The 23,819-nt window shown below is 52.0% G+C and overlaps 1 protein-coding gene across 3 annotated transcripts in view; it reads left to right on the top strand.

The window, feature by feature from the left end:
* Nucleotides 1-23,819, top strand: part of ENTREP2 (endosomal transmembrane epsin interactor 2) — a 336,201-nt gene that overhangs the window by 301,407 nt on the left and 10,975 nt on the right. For all 3 annotated transcript variants that reach the window (XM_058666544.1, XM_058666543.1, XM_012929205.3), the window contains exon 5: nucleotides 17,525-17,632. In XM_058666544.1, coding sequence (XP_058522527.1) covers nucleotides 17,525-17,632 — 108 coding nt within the window. The remainder of the gene's footprint in view (nucleotides 1-17,524; nucleotides 17,633-23,819) is intronic.

The following is a 23,819-nucleotide window of genomic DNA, read 5'->3' as shown; positions in this document are numbered from 1 at the left end:
GCAGGGAGCCTCCTCCCCAGGTGAAGGGACCTGTGTCTTTGGCGTGTTAACTGAGGAACCGCATTTCCTGTGTCAGACTGCAGGGTCTCTGCCATGCACGCACTGACTTGCTTTCAGGGGCTGAGGAGAGTTCTCTCTGGGGTTAACAGCCCCCTGGCTCGGCCAGGACAGTCCTGGTGTGAGTAGGGATGGGACCCAAATGTCATTGTACTGCTCCAGCAAGTCAGGGAGTCCAAGAGAAGCTTCGTTGCCCCACGTGGGAAACCAGAACCAGACTGAATGGCTCATGGACAAACCATGGAGCTCACAATCCTGGAGCTGAGGGATGGTTTTCAGGGCTTTGGGACCTCAGCCTCAAAGTGGTGGGGAAAAAAAAAAAAACGAATACAAAATGGCTATTTAACAAAAGCTCACAGAGCAGTGTGGTAGACATAGGTCCACCTGTGTGTTGGTGACAACCACTGTAGAGCTGTGCAGAGTTCCTGTGACTGAGAGGTGAGTGAGTGAGGAAGGGAAGAATACAAGCCGAGGCAAGCAAGGTGGAGTAGGAATCATGCGTGAATGTAGTGATTGATTTAGGGCTTTGGGTGTGCTGCAGAGCTCAGTAAGCAGCTGGTTAGGGGAAGGAGTAATGCAGTCACAGAAAGGAGAATGGAATTGTTTCAAGCCACTGGATAGATCAAGACCCCTGGGGAGATGGCCAGAAGGAGAGGGGACCACAGGCCGGAGCCTCTGGCATAAGGATAGAGGTGTGGGAGAGACCGCTTAGGGCAGGAGGAGAACCTGATGGTGTTACAGCCCAGCATTCCCGCTGCAGGCTCTGCTGACAGAGGAGCAAAAATATCCAACCGCCAGGATTACACTGGCCCTCAATGTGTGGTAGGTGGTTTTCCTGTTAGTCCCTAAGCACCGTAGCTTAGAAGCTGCATCCATGGCATTTTCATTGTGTTGGCGTTATATGCAACCCAGAGATGACTTTGAAAGCTTTGAAAGGATGCACATTAGCTGATGTGAAAATACTTTACCACTTTAAATAAGGGGCTTGAGCACCTGCAGTTTGGTGTCTACAGGAAGTCTTGGGACAAGTACCTCCCGGACACCAAGGGGTGACTGCGTGGCGTGTGGGCCCTGTGCTGGCTCCCTGGGAGGCTGTCCCTCGCGACTGGCTTGCACAGCTTTTTCAGTGGGCTGGTAACACCAGAGAGACCAGGGAGGTGGGCTTTGCTGTTCCCATCTTAGAGATGATGAAATGAACACTCTAGCATGCACTGGTAATGCAGTCTCAGAATGGTGATGGATCTGGACTGATGCCAGGCCTGGGGCCTTCTCTACCACCCACATGACCCAGCCCACAGACACAGCAGCGTTCAAAGGAGGCCTGCAACATGGCAGCAGGTGGAGAAGAGTCGCTTTTTTTTTAACATTATTTATTCATTTATTCAAAGTCAGAAGATGGAGACAAAAGAGAGAAAAGGAAAGCCTGCTCTTTCGTTTGCTGGTTCCTTCCCCTGTTACAGAGAGTGAGAGCGATTACACCAGACACAAGTGTCGGATGCAAGAAGTTTTTATTACACAAGCTTGGTGGCGGCAGCTGCTGCTACACCCCAGGAGCCATTGTGCTGTGTGGCTGAGGTCAGGGGCTGGTAAGCTCCCACTGGCTACAGCACTCAGAGATTTTCTCTCCAATCATCCAGTCAGCAGACCACATTCTGGTTGGCTTGCAGCAACTTAAGCAGTGCACATTATAAATCATCCAGTCAATTTGGCTGATCTGTATTATGAAGTCTCCGGTCGAGTTAAGTGGCACACAATCCACAGTGTCCCCTTAAGTCCAGGCCTTGCCTTAAGCCAGTCAGCTAGCAAGCTTGTTTACAGAAGCGGAGAGCTGTGGGTAGCTATGCTCAAAACTTGGGCAGGGAACCAAAATGGAGTCACATCTCCCCACTGCCATGGAGGACGGCCACCCAGCTGCCCCACAGCCAGTCATATCCCATAAGCCCACAGCAGCAAGGGCCAGGCCAAAGCCAGAAGCCACATGCTTCTTGCAGGTTTCCCATGCGGAGGGCAGGAAGTCAAGCAGGCGGCCTGCCCCCTGCTGTTTTCCCAGGCGCATTAGCAGGGAGCTGGGTTACAAGTGGAGCAATTACAGGACTCAGACTGGAACTTTCCTGTTGTGTAGTTCCCCTTCTCCCCGCCACCACTGGCCCTCCCCCTGCAAAATAAATCAAGCTTTTGGTTTATTGATGCATGTATAGTTACTTTGGCGCATCATTCATTGCTTTCTGCTTTCATATTTGTTTTCTTTCCAAATTCCTTTTTCTTAAATTTCTTAAATTTCTTTCCAAATTCCTTTTTCTTAAATTTCTTAAATTTCTTAAATTTCTTAAATTTTCCAAATTCCTTGTTGGTTTTGTTGTTAAATTTCAGTGTTTCTCTTTTAAGTGAGCAAGACTTTACATATGGAATTTTGAAGATAAAGGTAGGGTTTTCCTGGTTACCTTTTTATTATTTATACACTGCTTGAATTGCACTGTATTTTACAGTGTATCTTTTTTTTTAAAAAAAAAGATTTATTCATTTTATTACAGCCAGATATACAGAGAGGAGGAGAGACAAAGAGGAAGATCTTCCGTCTGATGATTCATTCCACAAGTGAGCCGCAACGGGCCGATGCGCGCCAATCCGATGCCGGGAACCTGGAACCTCTTCCGGGTCTCCCACGCAGGTGCAGGGTCCCAATGCATTGGGCTGTCCTCGACTGCTTTCCCAGGCCACAAGCAGGGAGCTGGATGGGAAGTGGAGCTGCCGGGATTAGAACTGGTGCCCATATGGGATCCCGGGGCTTTCAAGGCGAGGACTTTAGCCGCTAGGCCACACCGCCAGGCCCGTACAGTGTATCTTACAGCAAATCATTGGTAGTGTTTGAAAGTTGCTTTGTGCCCAAGTTAATAGTGAAATTTCATTAAAAGTCCCATATGTCTTGTTAGGTGCAGGTATATGTTTGAGAGTAATCTAGGAAGTTCATGGTAAATGGGACCTAAAGATAAATTTATCTGGGTACAAAAAGTTGCAATACATGTACATTTTAAACACTCCACGAAGACCTCTTGCACGTGTAGCATGTCTCTGTTAGGTCTGACGTGTGGCTTGGCTCCTGCAGGTCCTCACTGACTAGTTCTTTGTTGGACACGTGGTGACATGTGAGTTCAAACCCACCACGGTGCTGAGCTTATCAGTTTGTGCACCTGCTCTCGGTAGCCTTTCTGCCTTCCCTCTGGTCTTTCTCATTCTGTGTGTTTATCTACAAACTTTCCTCTTGATTCTGGATCATAATCCAAATGACCCCCTCTCCCTGCTGAGCACACCCTCCTGCACAGGTTCGTGTCCACCCACCATGTCCTTCCGCATCTTCCGGATTTAGGAAGACTGCAGTCCAAGTCTGTGCAGCTCCTGCTACCTGTGGGGACCTCTCAGGTGACAGCCCTTCCCTGTCCTCCCTGCCCGTTCCAGCTCCTGAACGGCTTCCCGTTGCAATGTCCAGAGCAGGAATTGCTGTTTTGTTTTCTTTACTCCCAATCCTGTCAATACCCATTATTTCTGAATACCGCTTCTGCTGCAGAAGGGCGTTGGCATCGTGCGTTTGCAGATGACTTCCAAGGCCACCACATAGAATGTTCTTGCTCTGTGCCGGGGGTAAAGTAATATTGAGGATGCGGAGTATGTCCAGGCCAACAGAAGCATCCAAACAGTTTATTCAGAGATCAAGAGTCCCAAGACCATTACTGTACTGGTCTGAAGGGTGTTTATCCCAAGCTGGGTGAGTAAACCCAGTGTCTTCAAGGCAAACCTGGCCTCTTAGTTCAAGAGGATAAGTGCAGTTTTCTGTAAACACTTCCTGTGGAAAACCTGTACACGAGCCTCGTTTTCATCACAGGCTGCAAGTGGATGGTCCCATTCTACAGAGATAAGGAATCTTTTCTCATGAGCATGGCCTTCTCTGCTTGGGACCGGAGAAAAGAAGTCCAGCTGCAAGCTGAGCTTGTATGGAGAGAATAGAGATTTAACATTCAGGAGCCCTTGACCGCTTGGGAAACACCTGGTTCTTGGTGTCCCTGTGGTCATCTGTATCAAGTGAAAACACCCCAACTTGAGTAATGGGAAGCTAGATTCACAGACTCCTCTTTGCAAAAGGAGACATTTCAAAGGCTCTTGACAGAGTCCCCGAAGGAGAATGTTTGGCACTCAGGAATGACAGGCGTCCAGAAATCAGACAGGAAGGGACTCTCCTGCTGTGTGATTAAGAGGGGTCATCAGAGATCGGCAGAAACTGGGAGAGTTGGGCGGGTGAGGAATGAGAGCCAAGGATCAGCCTCTGTGGCCCGAGTGAGCAGCTCAGGGTGCTAGCAGGCTTCTGCCCTGTCCTGCCTCCCCCTACCCACAGGCCTTTCAGCCCCTTCCCCCAACCCCCACCCCACCATCCTGCTTCCCCTCCCCTTGCCTCCAGGCCTGCTGACCCCTGGTGCCTTTGCTGCTGACTTCCCTCCCAGCATCCCTGCCCTTCCACCTGCCTTGTTTGTCCGTTGCTCCTCTTCTGCTTCCCACTGTTACCTCCAGCCCCTCAGCGTGCCCCCAGCATCTTGCAGCACACAGTTCTGCCTTCAGTGGCTCCCCAGCCTCAGTTCTGCAGAGCCTGGGACCATGCCTGTCCCGCTCCTCTGGACTCTGCAATGTGCAGGTCCCCACCCCTGCTGTGGCCTCTTGCTGCTTGCTGCGCCCTCAGGGAGAAACGGAGGCAGAAGACAGTGGGCAAAGAACAAATTCCTCAACAGTGGCCATTGCAGCAGTGAAGCCAACGTCCTCTGTTCTCTGGCACTTTGGTGTATAGGTTGCTCTCCAGCCTGTGGCCGTGGGAGACCTGGGAAATCATGTGGACTGGCCCTGTCGAGGCAGCTGTGGCCAGGACTCAGTGAATTGGGAGCAGGCTCATTTTTAAGTCCATGCTGTTGAGTAGCCTGTGAATGATGCTTATAAACACCTGGATTTACTGCGATAAGTGACTTTCCCATCACTGGGGTCGCCAGGTGTCTGCCTTCCACTTGGAGTTGAATGCCTGGGAGTGGGCAGGCAGTGCTGCCTTCCAAGGCGCTGGTGAAGCGTCGTGGTCCCTGGGACGAGGTGTGCTCAGGAGGACAGAACCCTGAGAAGAAGGGGTTGGTCCCTTTGCCTACTGAATAGAAGGTCAGTGAGGTCACCTCCAGCTCAGCTGTCCTGCACAAAGTGGGTTGTCAGTCCCACACCTCCCCCCACGCCCGTGACTCCTACCACAGACACAGTGCTGTGGTGCCTGGGGGTGGGAGGTCTCTGAAAAGGGAAGACGAATCCCCCTTCCCCTCCAAGGCCAGGAGCAACTTCAATGTTTGCCACTGTCTTTTAAGGAACTTGTCTTTTTGGACAAATCTTAGTTTGCACACTGTTCTCAAAGGTTAAGACAGTATTATTTTTCTTTTTTCATCTCATGCTTAAAATAAGGTCTGCTGTTTTCCTGAATCTCAAACATTCCTCATTCATCTAGACAGAAGTGGGATTTTCTTCCTTTTATGATATTGAGATTAATTTATAAGGTTCGCTTATAAATAGCAGAGCTTTTTACTGAACATCAATGCCTGTGTAATTGTCTGTCAGATTCTAAGACATATTTGAAAGCAATCAAAATTAAGTTACCTTTCCAAAGGAAAGAAAAGCCCACACTTCACTAGAGGTAACTCTGAAGAACTTTACACATGTGGAAATGCGTCATGATTTTGACTGATGAATAGCTGACTTGTTTGGGTCCTGTCGGTCTTCTGGTACCCAGGGATGGATGTATTAGATACATGTGAAATGAAATTAGATATATGACATCAACCTGGATGTGAACCCGTCTTAAAGAGCTAGTAGCTCCTCCCTTGGGATCCAGAACTCTGCTCCCCCGCCCGCCCCCCCCGCCACGCCCTGGCATGGAGAAGGGTTGGAGGGGAGGGTTCCACTGCCAGCTCCAGGGTGCACCTGCTTCCCTGTGAAGTCTGAGCCAAGCCTTGCCTCATAGATGAACCAGTGTCCAAGCCGCACACCCAGCAGGGAGAGAGCCTAGTCTTGAGCTTCGCATGCAGGCAACTATCAGGAAGTGTGAGCAGGAAGAGGCCAAAGGGTTAGGAGCTTTCCTAGGGGACCTACTTCCATGCTGTCTTCTCTCAGTCAAGTGGAAGTGGCAGCACTAGACGGAATGAGCCCTGAGAAGGAGCTGCAACCTCACCCAGGTTCCTGGGGATTCTACTTTCTTGGCCACAGTTAACTGACCCAAGAGTGGACACCTGCCCTGTCCTCAAGAGGGGCCTCCTTCTCAGGCTGGGGCAGGAGAGTGGGAAGCATGAGCTGTGCCCTAGGAGGGGTGGAAGCTGACCTCCATTGAAGCAGGTGCACACGCGGCTCTGGGAGTGCCTGCTGCCTGGAGTCAGGAGTCCCAGACAGGAGGATCTAGAGCCGGAAGTGGATGGATAGGAGCTTATGCAATTGCTGAGCAACGGTAGCTCAGCTGTGGGACCTCCCTTGCCACAGCGCCCTCACCTGGCCCACAGGCACTCCTCCAGAGGATTCTGCAGCACTGTCTGCCTCCCCCCACCCCAGTTCTGTCCCAAATGCCTTCTCCACCTGGAGACCCTCCTAGTTCACTGCTCATCCCATAACTATCCTGATAAGACCCTGCTCCCTCGCTTGAGCCAACCCCGGAGGCTGGATTAGCATGGCAGTTACTCTGACAAAATAGCCATCAAGTTACTATCCTTTATAACAATCGATGCTAAATTGATCAGTAATGATGGAGTAGTGCTCTCCTATTTTGATCCAATTCCTCAACTCCAGACTGGTCTCCAGCCATGAGGCTGTAGATTGATGGGGTGTGCTAATTGGTTCCTTCAGGGCTGAGATTTTTTTCCCAAGCAGGTTTGGATCTAATTGACGCTCCATGCCTTAGCCAGAGAGGTGCAGTGAGGGTTGTTTAGGGTGCTAGTCCGCCTCCTCCACTCTGCTGCGTCTCTGGGGGCATCACCACCTGCTGTGGGGGTAATACAGAGTGACTGAAGTCCATTAGTGGCCATCGTGCACCTTGGCCGATGTTCAGGGATAGTCAGCATATCTTAACCCAGAAAAGGTTCTAAATGGCTTTTCCCTAAGCATAGCACGTGGTGCCTAAAGCCATGAAGCTATTGGTTGGTTTTGGTTTTCTTTCTTTACAATTTCTCTTGAACATGTAAACCAAGGAGATGTCTTCTGGAGACAGCATTGTCATTTGAACCAGCATCAGATCTGAGGACCCGGTCGCCTATCCTGAAAGGGGATTGCTAGTAAGACACTGTTCACCTGTCAGTTCAACGCTGGGAGGAAGTTACCCTCATCACATGAAGCTGCCTCAGTTTCCCTGCTAAGGGCTGCAGTGGGACATCCTGCTGTGGCACAGGTGGCCACTGTCGGTTGTGGCCACTTGGCCTGTTCTACCCTGGAACATGCTGGAATAGACGGCCACTGGTTAGCAGCAGTGGTAGAGAGGTGAAGCCTTACCCCAACAAACGCAGGCCCTCACATCATGAAGAGCTTGTGGGGTGGTTTTGGGGGTGGGTAGGGGCTCACAAAGCCCAGTGACTCAGTTCTGGCAGGTCTGACGTAGCAGCCTGGGGGTGTGAGATCTGAGGGCAGGGTCTGGGCAGGGCCCTCTTTCACTTTTGCAGACTGGCCTCTGATTGGCAACGAAGGCAGGGAGTTCCTCTGAGCCACTTCCTGTAGGAACATCAGTCCCACTTGGGGGTCGCACCCTTTGGACTTCAAAGCCTCCCAGAGGACCCTCCCCTGATCCCATCACTTTTGGGGGGAGACAGATGGCAGTATCCACAATCACTCCACTTTTAAATGAGTTAAATTCCTTTGGTGTTCTTTTTCAAAACATTTACATTCTTGATATTTGTTATTATTTGCAAATGATGAGCTTTATACCTACTATTCTCTATTTTGAATCTTTCGCAGAGGTTAATATTAATATATCACATTCTGTCACATTTTCTGGTAATATACATTTTTATCTTTAAAACCTGGAAATAGACAGTAGGGACTCAGGATCTCTCTGCAGTACCACCACCACAATACCCGCACTCCTCCCTGCAGAACCCATTTGCGACTAAAACCTGGCAGCTGGCCTCAGGCCTTTTTCACATTTTGCTGGTCACAGGGCAGAGGTCAGAGTTCACAGGTGTGCCACTCCGAGCTTATGGTGACAGTCATGTTACAGGTCATTGTTCACAGGCCATCCTCCCCACTTCCAGGTCACACCCATGGGTGACCCTGGCGCAGGGCTCCAGTGCCTGCCTGGGACGGGTGTCAGCTCTGCCTGAATGGGCTCAGGTCACCTGTAGGGTGCACAGGAGGCCATGCCACCTGCCCCTCCAGCCTTCAGCAGGGCACAGGATGAGCATTCTGGGTTGGAGGGCTGACCCAGTGGCAGGGCCTTCACCGTCGGTGCCAACCCTATACTGACAGTGTCTTCCTGTACATGGTGCTAGCTAGGAGGACTCCTTCCTCTTCCCCTGAGCCCCTTGCTGCCTCGCCTGGAACCCCTCTCTAAATAGCAGGGTCTAGGAAGTTTTTCTAGCTTTGGTCACTTTCTATCTACAGTTTTTATTTTTAAATATTTGCCTTCATCTACTTGAAAGAGTGACAGGGTAAGATAGACACATACGCATACCTTCCGTCCAAAGGTTGAAGCCCTAAATGCCCACAACATCCAGGCTGGGCCAGGCGGAAGCCAGGAGCTCCATCGGGTGCGCATGGGTGGCAGTGTCCCTAAACAGTGGAGCCATCGCCTGCTGCCTCCGAAAGGGAGCTGGGTTGAAAGTGCCAGGCTCTGACCCATGCTGTCCAGGACAGGGTGTGGGAATCCCAAGCCAGGCCCTGACCCATGCTGTCCAGGACAGGGTGTGGGAATCCCAAGCCAGGCCCTGACCCATGCTCTCCAGGACAGGGTGTGGGAATCCCAAGCCAGGCCCTGACCCATGCTCTCCAGGACAGGGTGTGGGAATCCCAAGCCAGGCCCTGACCCATGCTCTCCAGGATAGGGTGTGGGAATCCCAAGCCAGGCCCTGACCCATGCTCTCCAGGACAGGGTGTGGGAATCCCAAACCAGGCCCTGACCCATGCTTTCCAGGACAGGGTGTGGGAATCCCAAGCCAGGCCCTGACCCATGCTCTCCAGGACAGGGTGTGGGAATCCCAAGCCAGGCCCTGACCCGCTGCATCCCAGTGCCTCTCCTGCTTTCAGTCTTCAGACATGACTTTTCTCCCAAACTTCACCCCATACACAGGTTGGATGTCCCCCACCCACGGGGAGGCCCACTGTCCCCCTGGTGTCCTGGGATAAGCTCTGGGGATTTCAACGATCCCCTCTCGGGTGTAGTTCTCAGGGGCAACAACTGTGTGCTGCTTCTGGGGCTCCAGCCCTGGCTGCACGTTCTCAGATGGGCTCATGGTGCCCATGTGGTCTGTTTACCATGCCATCCTCTTTGCACTGTCCCCTGCCTTATGCAGAAGATCCTCCCAGACTCCCTGCACCCTGATCGCCCTGCCCCAGGCCCTGTGTCCTGCCCGTGGTGCTGTGTGTCTCTCTCCAGCAGGTGTGGATGGTGCACCACAAGCCATCCTTCAGTACAGGGGCATCCTGCCTTGACACCTCCAGGCCTGTCAGGAGCTCCTTGCCTTCTTCCCGTTCTGATGCCTGTCTCATGCTCCCCCAGGTGACATACACGCTCAGGAGCACTGTGATCCATTCTCTTCCTAAGGTACAGAGAGCCCCAGCTCAACAAAGCCCCCGGGACACCAAGTGCAGTGTAGGAGCCCCAGTGGCTGCTCTCCTGGTCCTGGAATTGGAGAATCCACCTGTTCCCGGTGCTGCCTGCAGGTGTGGAGGGAGTCTTCCAGAGCCTGCATGAGCTATCAGGACACGCGTCCACCCCCGGAGCAGGTCACGCAGCACTGGCCGCCTGGACTTTGCCTTGCTGTGACAGGTCGGGTCTGCAGAAGGCAGCCTCTCATGGGGCTGTCTGTCTCATCCCAACTGCGGCCCACGCCGCACGTGCCACATCGCACATGCCACGCCGTGAGCCTCCCAGTTTCTTCTTTTTTTTTCTCCCAGAGCATTTGTTTGAAAGTTGTTGAGTTGGGGAATGAATTGCTCACGCTCATCCTCTCCAGTCCAGCTTCTCCTGCCTGGCAGATTGGCTTTATAAATTTGTCATCTGGTGTTTTTAATCTTGTTTCTGTCATCTGTTTTTATGTGGCCTTGGTATTTACCGAAAGAGACTTGTAGCATTAAGATTGGTGGGACACAGATTCCTGAATCGAGTGAATTATGACAGGCTCCCACAATTACTCTGCAAAGAATTTTGTGCAGTAAATCTCAAGACTTTTTTTCTCAGCACTTCATTGATTGAAAAAGAACCTAAAGGAAGATTTGGTTCGATGGAAGCAACACTTGAACATTGTAAGCAACTCACAGACTGGATGGATGACTGATGGGAAGAAAACCGTACAGTGTGGGTTTTCTACATGTGTGTGTGAGCACACCATGGGGGAGGGGTCTGTCCTAAGACCTCCCATGGAAGTCTGAAACTGCAGGCAAGCAGGTGTTTTTCTTAGATACAAATACCTTCAACAAAGCTGAATTTTCAAAGTAGACATAGTAACATGTGCACAGCAATTAATATTAGAAGGGAATAATGATAAAAAATATGCTATACTAGAAGTATTTGAAATTAGTGAATTATTTGCTCCTGGAATTTTGCATAGAATGTTTTTGGATCATGGCTGACTGTGGGTTACTGAAACCACATGCACACAGAAAGCTGAACTGCAGATAAGAAGCAACCACTGTATTCACAGCTTGCATGTACCATAGCCAAAGATGGAGGGAGGGAGTGGACCAGTTACTCTGTAACCCACTCTCTGGCCCATGGCACCACCAGTTAGGTGTGCCATGGGCCCTGCTCCACCCCTTGGGGCTGCCCCTCAGGGCTGCTATCTTCATGCTGACTCACACCAGTGCTGTACCCTCTGCTGTCAGTTGGTTTTTCCCAGGAGGGGTGCTCGGGCGATGGGGGGAACAGAGAATGTGGCAGATGCAGCCAGGGCTCTGAGGAGGGTCCTCACTCCTGGCTGCTCTTCTGGGGTCCTGCTAACGTGCCTGCTCCATTTGTGTCTTCAGGTCTGTGCTCTGGCTCATGCCTGGAAGTTCTTCCGGTCCTTGCTGGTTTGCTTGACCTGGCCTTCGAGATCATCCCTGTGCTTCCTTCCCTCTGTTTGCATCTGCCCGGCCCTCTGACAGAGAGGGACCCAGGCCCGGATGGCCACTTTCTCTTGGAAGATGCAGATAGAGCATTGCCCTGATGGGGCTTTGCTATGAACCTGTGGCATTTACGAAGCAACAGTTAAGAGGCATAAAGGGCTTGGAAGGTAACCCAGAGGAAGGCACTTCTCCAAGGTGTGTCTTGTGCCTGCCCTCCCCTGCCTCCACGGCTGTCTTTGGTAGGATGTGTAAGAGGACATTTATAAAAGTCCATCAAATTAAATGATGTTTCCAATATAAAAGGTTTTAGAATTCATGCATACTTTTTTCATAATACACATTTTCCATGCACGTAAAAAAAAGTTATTTGCTTACTTGAAAGGCAGAGTTACAGACAGAGAGGGGGAGACTGAGAAATGTCTTCCATCTGCTGGTTCACTCCCCAGATGGCTGCAATGGCCCCAGGGTGCGTCCTGTGTAAGTCAGGAGCCTGGAAATCCGTCTAGGTCTCCCATGTGGGTACAGGGGACCAAGGACTTCAGTCATCTGCTGCTGCTTTCCCAGGCGGGTTAGCAGGGAGCTGGATTGGAAGCAGAGCAGCCAGAACTGAAACCAGTGCCCACATGGGATGCCAGCATTGCAGGTGGTGTGGACTCTCAAATACTATGATCGCAAACATATTTGCTCCAAGTATCCACGCCCAGGTCTCCCTGGGCACCGAGCATGACCATTTCTCTGAGAACTTTCTGGATCCGAGGACTGACTCACCTTCCACCTCTCTAGGTGTTCCCGCATTGCTCTCCACGGTGGCTGTGCCCCGCATCTTCCCCTCAGCACTTGCAAACTGCTGCTTTTTCTCCCTGGCCTTGCCAAGCCTTCCAGGGCACCGTGTGCATTCCCAGCCACAGTGGGCAGGACAGCCCGTCACCAGCCGTTGTGCAACCTGGTCTCCAGATGTCCTTTCTCCTGCCATGTTGGTTGGTCTTTGGATCATTGTCTGGCGATGGCTCGATCTTCTGAAGACTTACCTTTTCTTGGTTCTGCAGATTGGTGATAAGTTACTCCCCGTCTGTAACCTAGTTTTTAAAAACCCTTTCGTGCCATCCTTTTCTATAGACAAATTCTAATGTTTCAATATGATTGATTTTGATCAATATTTGACCTGATGGTTGGTGCCTTTTCTGTGGTCCGTAATAGGTACAATCAATTGTCATTATTCATGGTAATCATGTTCTAGTAGGTTGCCACAAACACTGACTCAATGAACACTGAACTATTGCTGCTCCAGAAGAAATGCAAGGGTCAGTTCCTTGGAGTCGATTCATAGCCTTGCTTTAGGTGTGTGTATTTGAAGACACTTTATGTCGTATGTGCTGATGGATGGTTCATTAACTTTCAACTCGCAGCCAGCTGTACCGTCTCCCTTCTGGGTAAAGCTTTCCTAACACTCGGGCCTGTCCCTCTGTAGCACATCACACCCTTCCACTAGACTTGGCACTGCCTCTGAAGAGCGTGGTTGGCAGCAGCATCAGCACTGTCCTGCACAAACCAGGAGGCTGGCACTGATGACCACCAGAAGGACAGTTACTTATAGTCTTGCTGAAATGGGGACAGGCCCTGCCTTTCTTGTTCAGCCTCAGCTGGAAACGTGTGTGTGAGATGACTCAGCGTGCACCTGTGAGCAGGTGGCTGTAGGGGCACCAAGGGTGTGGATTGGGAGTTCAGAATAAAGTACAGCAGGTAGGCAAAGCCCCCCAAACATAGAATTCATGAACCATGAGGAGTGAGTGCACTGCCCGCTCGGAAGCTGCGACGATAGCTCCACGTTGTTGTCTTACGTTTCTGTGGTCCTACTTCTCAGTTTGAGGCTTTATAGTTCTCCCTTGTGAATGGTGTGGAATTAGAGCTGGTTCCGAGGGATCAGTAGTTCCTCTGACATCCTTCGTTCTGCCCATCTCCTTTTCCTACTGATGAGTCAAATGTCAGCATCCCAGGTCACATCACCCTTTTTTGAGCTCTTTGCTCACTTGATCCATTGCTGTGTTTATTTTTGATTCCACCGCACTCTGCTCTTATCACAGATCTTGACATCCTGTGGGAACTGTTCTGGACTGTTCCGTGTGTGGATTTACTTCTGTGAGGCAAGAGCTTCCTAAGGAGGAGGAAGATGATTTAGAAGTTGTCATGTCATTTCCCCAAGTGGTTCTCCTCAGAGATACCTTGGAGTCCTCATTGGCCCATGGGGCATCGGTGGTTAGAGATTTTGCCAGTCTAGCGGGTGTATACAAAAGACACTGTGTGGCCTCCGTGTGCTTCTCAGCTGTTAGTAAAGGCTAATTACACTTTAGGTATCTGTTCACCATTCACTTTTTTTTTTTTTTTTTGCTTTCATGTCTATGGTCCCTTTTCCCATTGGTTTTCTGTCTTTTTGATGGATAGTATCAGGTTGGCTTCTTTTTTCTGTCTTGAGGAAACAGCTATTCTTAGTAAGTGGTTGGTTATTTTTCCCTTTCACATTTAGGTCCTTCATGCGTCTGTCACTGTTTCTGGGCATCGTGCAGAATAGGCAGCTATTTTAGCGTTAGTGATTGGCCCGTTTTTCCCCACAAAATAATCTGTTTTGCCTTGCCTGTCATACATCAAGTCCTAATACCCATGTATACCCTTTGCTGTTCAATGACTCTGTTCAGATTGCCGATATAGCTACCCCTTGGTGTCTGAGGACAGCTAGTTCTAGGGTTCCACAGATACCAAAAGCCGCAAATGCTTGAGTCCCTTTACAAAAGGTCACAGTATTTGCACATCATCTTGCATACTGTAAGTCATCTCTGGTTTACTTACGATACCTGACACAGGTAACACTACTGTGCCCCCCAGGGGGTACTGGGAAGAAGGCCTGTGCATGCTCAGTACTGCTGTAGCTTTTTAAAAAATATGTGTGATCTGTGGTTGGTTGACTTGGCAGAGGTGAAAACCATGGGTACAGAGGGCGACCCATGCTCCTAATTAGTGTAGTTCTATGATGAAATCTGAGAGCTGGGGGGAGAACTTCAGCCTGTCGGCTTCTCTTGGAATGCGGCTGTTGCTACTCCCGTCAGGCCTGGGGTCTTGTCCAGGATGTGTCTTATCACTCAGAAAATGTTCTGGAAAAAACAAGTCACTGATCTTATCCTCCTCCCCACCCCATGCACACACACTTACACACATTAGTCATGCAACCAGCAAGAGTTTTATCCCAGATCCTGCTTGTACGTAATTTTCTAGTTTATGTACAAATGAAGTTTTCAGTGTGTGTATGTGGTTAGAGATTTGAAAATCACACATATTTATTTCCTTGGAGTTGTAAGTTAAAATTCAGAAGAAGGCAACAAATACTCCATAAACTTTCAAATGAATGTCTAGCAATCATTTATTTTGGGTGAGGCATTCTATGGGCAGACTAGTGCAAGGTCTGGTCTCCGTTCTTGATGCTATCTTAGAATGGAGGCAGGAACGCAGTATGAATGTGGTAGGGTTTCTGAACCCCGAATACTACAGCAACCTCAAATTCTTGTCTCGCAGGAAAGAAGAATTTTCATGCGGACGCAATTTAGTTTTAAAGTAAGATTTATTAGAAAAGCTGAGAAAGAAGACTCCCGTCCTAGTGACGAGAGGGGGTTCTGAGATAGAAAAGACCCTTATCCCCTGCCATCGTGGCAGGAGGAAAAGCTAAAAGACCCTAGTCCCCTGCCATAGTGGCAGGAGGAAAAGCTAGAGAGAAAAACCCTAGTCCCCTGCCATAGTGGCAGGAGGAAAAGCTAAAGAGAAAAAAACCCATATCAATGGTGGGGAAAGCATCTTTTAAAGGTTCCCCTCAAAGATGTTTCTCCATAAACAAAGGAAATTCCTGGTTTCCATGGTACCTGGCCTTGGGACAAAAGGCCAGAAAGGTGTCACTGGCCAACTTCCTTGGTCCCTTTCTAATGATAAAGAGGCCAGTCTGAAGCCCTCCCCCTTGGCAATGGCTGGAGACAGAATTGGGTGGAGGCTTCAGGTGGGGAATAGATATGTTAATGTCACCCTTGTCTCCTGGGGGAAGCACTCCGGATAAAATATGCATTTGTCTTGGGAGAGACGTGCTCTGGTGAATCCAAGACATGGTGGGAAAATGACTTGGGGACCCAGAAAACCCTAACTGCCTACCACCCAGTCTAACTCCTCTCACATGAACACTCCAACCACGGAGTCACATGTTCCCATTACTGTGGCCGCTCTGGTGGACGACATGGGACTCCCTTGTCCAGAGACAAAAGACATGTTCTTCATAGCAAGGAACCAGCGGTGGAAGATCTCTCTCCCCTTACCCTTGTTTTCTTGCGCTCTGTCTTCCAAATAAACACATCTTTCCACAAAGCAATCAATAATCAAATGCTTAGTTCAGATCTTCTCAAGCCCCACCCGTTATAATCGTTGCTATTGGATGTTGTCTTCTCACCTTCGCCTTGAGCCATGCTCCTCTGCTGTCATGCCTTCCAGCCTTACACCTTGGCGGATAGAACCTCTGATTGCTCTTTTTCCAAAGAAAGAAAACATGGAAGGGGTGGGGAGGGGAGAGAAAAAAAACCAAGTGAATAAGCTCGCAGAAATGAATCTAAATCAGCTTGTCCTCTGTGCAACATTTCCAGCAGGCAAAGAAATGGCAGTCCCGGCGCTGCTCAGGTGGCGGCTGGCGTGCCCTCGGAGACTGCCCCGTGTCTCCGGGGATGGTGTTGGGAATGACCAGAGCGCTTTTGATTGGATCAAATGGAATCCATCATTTATAGATTTGCCGAAGGATTTCAAATGCGTGCTCCTCTTTATTTCTTTATTCTTCCTATGATTTGTTATGCATTGTGTAGTTAATTTTCATGAGTGCTAATAGCTTATGTAGGCACAAAGCACAGCAGTGAAACACTTGGCTCCTTTTCATGCTTGCGTCTGGAGTGACCTCGGAAAGGGATTTCCTGGAACTTGGGTTTCTCTGATAAGGCGATCAGAGGGCAGAGGTAATGGCCTTATTGAAGCCAGGAAAGAATTCTAGAGGAATGCAAACACAACTCCAGGTGGCGGGTGGTTATCTAGTGGAGGGAAACCAAACATGTAAACAGCTGGAGGAAGAAAAAGTTCTTCTGGCCTGTGTCACAAACAGATGTGCTTCCCAAGACACAAAGCCAAACCGGAGGCTGTGGTTTGTGCATCTGTTTGTGTGGTGTGTGGTGAATGGTGGAGTGTGCAAGATGGACAGTATTTGCAGTGGGAGTTTGGTTTCAATGGCAGTGGAAGGTGTGGTCGATGAAGTTAAACTTTCTGCAGCAAGCACAGAGTAGAGGTGTTATTTATTGGGGGGCTACAGTACATTGAAGGTTATCACTTTTAGTTCTGAATTTAAATGCCCCCCCCCCCCGAGCTGTAAAACACATGCATGCCAAGTGTGTGTATGACCTTCTCATCCTGTTTTACACAAACCCTGTGAAGTGCCTGTAGAGTCTCACTAACCGGATCGGGGTACTCCCACGTGTGTCACATTTTATTCCCAGAGGTGCCGCGTTTGTGTTGGGACTCTGTGCGGGACCCTAATCCCTGGTGTGTGACGAATGTGGCGCTGGCAGTGAGCAGTGTGGGGCCGTCAGGTGCACAGGGGGCAGCCGCAAGGTGAAGGCACAGTTGGCGCCACGGGAGCGGCTCATCTACCCTACTTGCATTTCTGTTGAAGGACACCCAGAGAGACACAGAGCTAGACCAAGAGAGAGTCTTCCATCTGCTAGTTCGTTGTCCCAGTGCCTGAAACAGCCGGAGCAGGGCTGAAACCAGGACTTTATTAGAGTGTTTACTCACTACTTAATACTTTCCAAAGCTGTGAGATACCTTGCTTGGTAGTAAGCGGTCTGGTCAGTACCATGTGAAGGAGTTCAGGGATGTGAGTATATTAAACAGCAGTTTGGATTATGCCACGCACACAGCCCAGCCTGAGGTAGGCATTAGCTGCACCAGGGCCATCTGCATGGCCATGAAGCTGACCTTGTCCCATGCATTGGCCACACCATGGCCGTCTGCGTGGCCGTGAAGCTGACCTTGTCCCATGCATTGGCCACACCATGGCCGTCTGCGTGGCCGTGAAGCTGACCTTGTCCCACATCTTCTCTTACAGGATCTGCTCTTCAGTGTGTGTGCCCTCAATGTCCTCTCCACCATCGTGTGTGCGTTGGCCACGGCCATGTGCTGCATGCAGATGGTATCCCTGGATGTCCTGCAGATGGTAAGTGGCCTCCCACCCACCCGGGAGCACTCAGCACCCATGGGCCCCGTCCTTCCTCCTGTGCCCATGTGTCACCTGGGTAGAAGCCGAGTTCATGCACACAGAACTCCTCGGGGGCCACCTCGTGCTGCCCTCTTGGGACGGAGGGGTCTGGCTCCTGAGGCAGCAGCCGGATGTTGGCCCTGACAGGTCCCACTGAGAATGCATTGTGTCTAGCAGAGCCAGGAGGCCAGCCCAGGGGTCATGCAGTTGTCACCACACACTTGCACATGCCTGTTCTCTGGTAGTCTCCTCAGTCTCTCTCTGCCTCTAGCTTACCTGTTCTGTCTGCCTCTCTGTCCTGGCCTTGTGGAGAACAACCCTGCATCTTGTGAGCAGCAAGGCAGGCCAGCCCCATTATGGGCTTTTGTTTGGTGTTCCTTTTCATCTGCCTCACGGCAGCACTTCCGTAAACTGAGAGGCAGGGCCAGGGAACGCTGCTACCAAGATGTTAGAAACACGGGGGCCCTGAGCACGTGCAGCCCTCAGCTGCCCTCCAGCACATGCCCATGGCCGACACACCTGCTGACCTGTCCGAGGGGCAGCTTTCCGAGAGGTGTCCAATCCCACAGAGTACCGTGGGCCTTATCCATTGGGGCGCGTGGGGGTGGCTGCCTTCAGTGTATTCTAGAAAGGGAAGGTAAAGGACTAGGCATCCTGTCACCTCAGCTGACTTCCTGGTAGAATTTCTGTGAATTTCTCACCCATCTGATCAAGCTGCTGGAACTGAAGGGCTGAAATGCAGAGCTAACATTCCCCTCACTTGAAGCATTCAGATGAAAATTGCCAACGGGTAGCAATCAGCCTGACGGGGCCGCAATCACACAGTCAGATCAACCATGGGCGGGCCCTTTTGGTTGTGTTGCATGGAGCAGAGTCTCCATCTATAGAGCAGGTGGTGGTGGCACTCTGACCTCAGTTTCCACACCTCTCATGGGACCACTAGCCTTGCCTCCAGGATGAACCCTAAATGTGGAGGTAGCAGTCGGTCCATTAGTGGGGCCACAGCGGTGATGGAGAATGTTCTCTGACGGCGACAGCACTGTGGAGAAGCCTCTGGCTTCGATGCAGGGATGGCTGTTCTGTCTTGGTCCCCCATGACTCTCAGAAACACCTAAGAACGCTCTAAGAAACAGGCAAACTCTCCAGAAAGGCTCTGCCGGCCTGCAGTCATAAAGGCTGCCAGCGACGCTGGGCCCAGCAGAGGGCGCTGTGGTGGCCATGCTCTCTGATGAGACAGGAACCCGGAGGGGCACTGGAAAGTCCAGCAACTCCACTCCCAGGGACTCACTGCCCAGCTCAGAGGTGGGAGCGTTCGTAGCCCCTGCTGAACTCTGGGGACAGCAAGGCTCTGTGCTTTTTTTGTGAGACCCTGGCCTTTGCCTGTGGGACCCCTGGAGTCGCAGGGGAAGCAGGAGGCAGTGGTGGGAGATAGGTGAGAAGTGGCTGCCTCCTGACCCTGGCTCACTGGGCTGCACGTGGGTGTTAGTGACCTACTGTCCTCAGCAGAGAATTGCGAGGGGGGCCTGCCAGGGCGGGGCCGGCCATGCAAGGCTGGGTGGGACTGCCCTCAGAATGGGGAGCCGTGAGGCCACCAGGCTGTGCCCCGCAGCGTGGGAACCCCTAGAGGCCCCTGAGGTGACTCTGGTAAGTTTGCTTGCTTCATCCCTTCGTGAATTTCAAATTAAGTCCTTGATGCACGTGTGTGACCCCCTGAAGCCGACCACAAACGCAGAGGTAGCCATGAGAAAGAGGTCCTTTGCCCATGCTCCCAGCACAGCAGCGCTCCTGCTGTGACCGACTCCCTAGGCTTGTCAAGGCTGCTTGTGTTCTCCCCTCCCGCCCGTCTCCTCCTGACCCCTTCTCCACGGCCCTTCCTGCCCCCCGTGCCTTCTTTCTCCGAGGTGGGATCACACCATCCACAGCTCAGCAGATTGTCTATCTACTGCAACCATCACAGCCTTCGGTGCCCTGGCAACTATCCAGACTGTGATGGCGGCGCCGACACGTTGTGCACATCAGCCCTCCGTGTCCGTGTCGGTCAATCTGGGGTTGCAGATACCTTTTTAAAAAGGCACCATGTTGAGCATGTGCAGACTTCTTCCTTGTGCTCATCTCTTACACAGTCCAGCCTAACAGTCACAACTCACCCAGAAATGTCTCAAGGGGCTTCAGCATCTGTAGGGTGTTGGTACCCATGGTGAGGGGTCCAGGGCTGGGGTCCCAGTTCCAGACCCCACTGCCCAGATACAAATAGACAATTGAACTGTCAATGATTTGGGCCATTTCTTTAGCTGTGGACATGCGAGTCTGTCCTCGGTTTGAGCTCTGTTTAGTGCTACAGGAAACTCCCTGTGCACAGAGCTGCAGCCCGGTTAGCCAACCAGCCCCTGTGGATCACCTCGGCCGTCCCTCTGCAGAACGCACTGCCGGCTGGCCACAGCGCAGGTCGTCCCTAGCAGCCTTTGTTTTGCCTTTGGACCGTTTCTGCCACCAGCAGTTGAGTTGTAAGCATCCGTGGGAATGGCTATAGCTGCTCCCAACCTGGTTTGTGCCAGTGGGGCTTGGACCACATATCCCAACCCATCCAAGCACTGAACCAAAAAATGATAATAATAGTTTGTATTATAGCCGACTTGTGTGCATTGCAAAGGCTCAGTGACAAGAGTGTCACCAAAGATATTGCTGTCAGCTGAGGTGGGGATGAGAACGAGGTAGTGGACAGGGCTGTCCTAGGGGAAGCTGTGCACACCGTGCCCAACAGCACCTTTAAATGCCAGCTCTGCAGCAGAACACAGCATCCATGTACGGTGGTGCTGGTGTGGTTGCACCTGCACTGCCAGTGTGTAAGAGCAGCGTGCGTGCGCAGTCACATGTGGGACAGGACGCTGAATGACAGTGAAGGTCCCTGCTCGGGGTTCTGTGTTTACTCTGCTTCTGTGGATCTCTGTTCTGGTTGAATATCCATTGGCCAGACCCCACCATCACTCTCACCACACTTGTTCTTCACCCTTGAGTTGAAGTGAGAAGTGTTTGTTTATGATCAGAGCTCAACGAGGGGGAAGAGGACTGAGCAGGCACAGGAGGGCTACCTACGAAACTCCTCTCTTAGAACCCAGCGCCATGTCACGCCCCACCCTCCTCGGTGCCTTCCTGGGCAGTTCCCTGCTCTAAAGGCATCACTGCCCGTAACCACTCCAGGGTAGCTCTGCGCATGTCCACAGGGACGTGTCTTCCCACTGGCCAGCCCCTCTCACCATCCCACATGCTGGCAGACAGAACCCCAGGCGCAGTTGCTACCTCAGCTGCTGTTGACAGCTTAGGTCATTCTTGCCCTGTGCGCTCATGAGCTGCCCCCGCCCCTTGCCCCACTCCCTGACTGCGTCAGTGTGCAGGCATCTCCCATGTTTCGCTGTGGTGCCCAGCTCTGTCAGGAATCTCACAGTGAGAACGAGTTCCCCAAGCCTGGTACCCCTTTGTTATTTCTGCGGGTCAGTGTTAGGAAATCATGAGCAGCTGTTGAAACATAATGGATGCTTGTGTGAGAGGCAAAATGACAGGCCTATGCAAATTCATGACGCCAGTGTGCAGCTTAGTTTGTTGATATGCTTTAGGGGAGAAGGTTTTTGACCTCCTAAGTGTGCGTGACTTCATTTGTCGGTTGCATCACTTCCTCCCAACTCCCTTCATTGCCTCAGGCACAGTGGCTCCTATTGTTGCATCTCGCTGGTGCACCTGCTGGCCACTCTCGCCTTCACTCCACTGGGGCTCTCCCCTCTGTGCCTTATGAAGTTTGACCCCTTAGGAAAGGGCAGGTAGGGCACGGCGCCTTCAGGGCAGGCATGCCCAGCAGTGGTGAAAGCCAGTCGGAGATGTGACACCAGCCCGAGGGTCACCCCCTCCCACCAGTGCCTTTTTTCGGCCTCACCCCAGTGCTGGCTGCACCTGCCTTGGCTCTTAGCAGGCAAACAGTGGCCTCACTGGAGGCCTCAGCTCCACAGGATGGCCCCTGGTAGTCAATGCTGTCTAAGTAACAGCTCCTTAAAGCCACAGGGGTGAAGATGACACACACAGCACCACAGACATTCAGTATACTGTGGGCATTCGTCCACAACTCCTGTGTCTGGAGTCCAGATCTTCTCTTTGGGTAGATTCATGTGTCAACCGCAGGGATGACCAGGTGCAGCCCCTCTGACCGGGGGGAGCCAGGGGAAGTGGGCAGGATGCGGCACCCCTCCTGGGGTCCTCATACTCTCCTGCGCTCTCAGGGCTGCCCACCTGGGCCCTGCAGGGCACCTGCTTCTGCACAGCCACTCTCCTGGGTCGAATTTCCCCAGCACATTCAACTTGGTTTTCACAGAACAAGCAGCAGCTCCCATCTGTCTGCTTGTCATTTCGTGATGACGAGGAGGAAGTGAAAGCTGACCTGGGACTGTATGGGAAGGCACCTGAGTGTGGGTGTGGCCAGCAGCTAGGCCCAGGAGCCATGTGATGGGCAGGGGGCTCCCCAGGTCTGAGGCCCAAAGGGAGAGAGCCAGCTGTTCAGTGAACTAAGACAATTGCTGCTCTGCAATAATCGTCCCGTTGCCACCAAGCCGGAGTCGGGGTGGAGGAAAAGGGCAAAGGCCTCCTCTCTGTCTTGTCTTTCTGGAAAGTCGTGATTGTGGCAGGAAAGCTGGGAGAAGGTGCTGGCTCCCTGGGGAAGTGGGGAGTCAACTGTTGGCCAGGAGTAGGGGGCAGTAGCACACCTGTCCTGTAACTCAGGGGACAGCCCTGGGTGTGATCGCCTCACCTAGGCACCAGGTCCAGGTGTTCCTTCCTCGCTGCAGGGCCGATCCGTGGCCTAGGCCTGGGGGAACCACCTGGGGAAGAACAGACTCACCCACACACCCAGGGCACACACATCCCAGGGCACACACATCCCAGGGCCCACCCACATCCCACCCACATCCCACCCACACACCCAGGGCATCCCACATGCACCTGGGCCACGAGGAAGAGGACATGAGGCCCCAGAGCGGGACACTGGGCAGGTCCCAGGGAATCCAGGGTCGTGAGCCTTTCTGCAGTGAAGTGGTGGCTGACTGGGGAGGTTGCCAGGTGGAGGAAACAGCAGGTGTTTGGCTTGGGTCTGAGATCCACGAAGCAGGTTTGTCCCCAGTGTTCCGGCACCGGCTGCTTAGGAGGCTGGAAGCCACAGTGTTCTGCGAGCAGAGGTCTCCCGCATAGAGTTGTCAGTGGTGATGACCTCATCAGCTTGGTTTAAAAATAGCTCTGGTAGCAGGATGGAGACAGACATCAGAGAGGCAGAGAGAGACTCCTGCAAGGGGCACAGATGAGCAGGGCTGATAACGCGCCATGGTGAGGACATGGTGACAGCTGTCCATCCATCAAGCTCAGGATAGTTGAACCCCTTCTCTAACCAAGCCAGGAGTCCAGAGGTGGAGAAGCCAGATAGTACTTGCTTGGGACATGCCCCAGTTCACACAAGGGCTGGCTAGCTGGGTGGACAGGGTCCCAGAGCTGGCTATGTCCACAACAGGAAGCAGCCCCCTTCCCAGAACACTTCCAGCACCCCCTGGTGGTAGGACTTAGCAGGACGCCCACATCTCAGAGCCGAGGACAGAGCTGGTGAGCTTGGGCTGCAGGAGAGACCCTTGCTTCTTTGAATAAGACTCTGGTGGAGGGGCAGACAGCACAGAGGCCAACCAAGGGCTGCAGACTTCTCCCTGGCCGAGCCTGAGGGCTCTGAATGCTTCCCTGAGGATGGGGCTGACGTAACCCTGGGCAGGCAGTGCAGTGCTCAGAGCTGCTGCGAAACCTGCTCTGTACCCTTGGACGATCCCCTGGGCTCCAGCAGCGCCCACTCTTGGAAACTGCAAGGGGGTTGCCCGGAGCTCCTGCCACCCCACCACAGCTTCCTGGTGCAAATGCACCGCTCATGGGAGGGGGCTTGGGCTTTTGCGTTTCACTTGTGATTGGCTTGTCCCAATAGTGGCTGACACTTTCCCTGGGTAGAGGGAGCCATTACCCTCCCCCATCAGCCCAGCGTGTGCTGGCTTTAGGACATCTGCTGTCATCTGCAGCTCGCCCTGCCCCCTACCACACAGCTCCAGTCCCTCTGGCCCCAGGAACCCTGGAATTAAGA

Source organism: Ochotona princeps, chromosome 6 (genome assembly GCF_030435755.1).
Source record: "Ochotona princeps isolate mOchPri1 chromosome 6, mOchPri1.hap1, whole genome shotgun sequence".
Classification (NCBI taxonomy): Eukaryota; Metazoa; Chordata; class Mammalia; order Lagomorpha; family Ochotonidae; genus Ochotona; species Ochotona princeps.
Note: the sequence above shows the minus strand (reverse complement) of the source record. Positions and strands in the feature narration are given on the sequence as shown.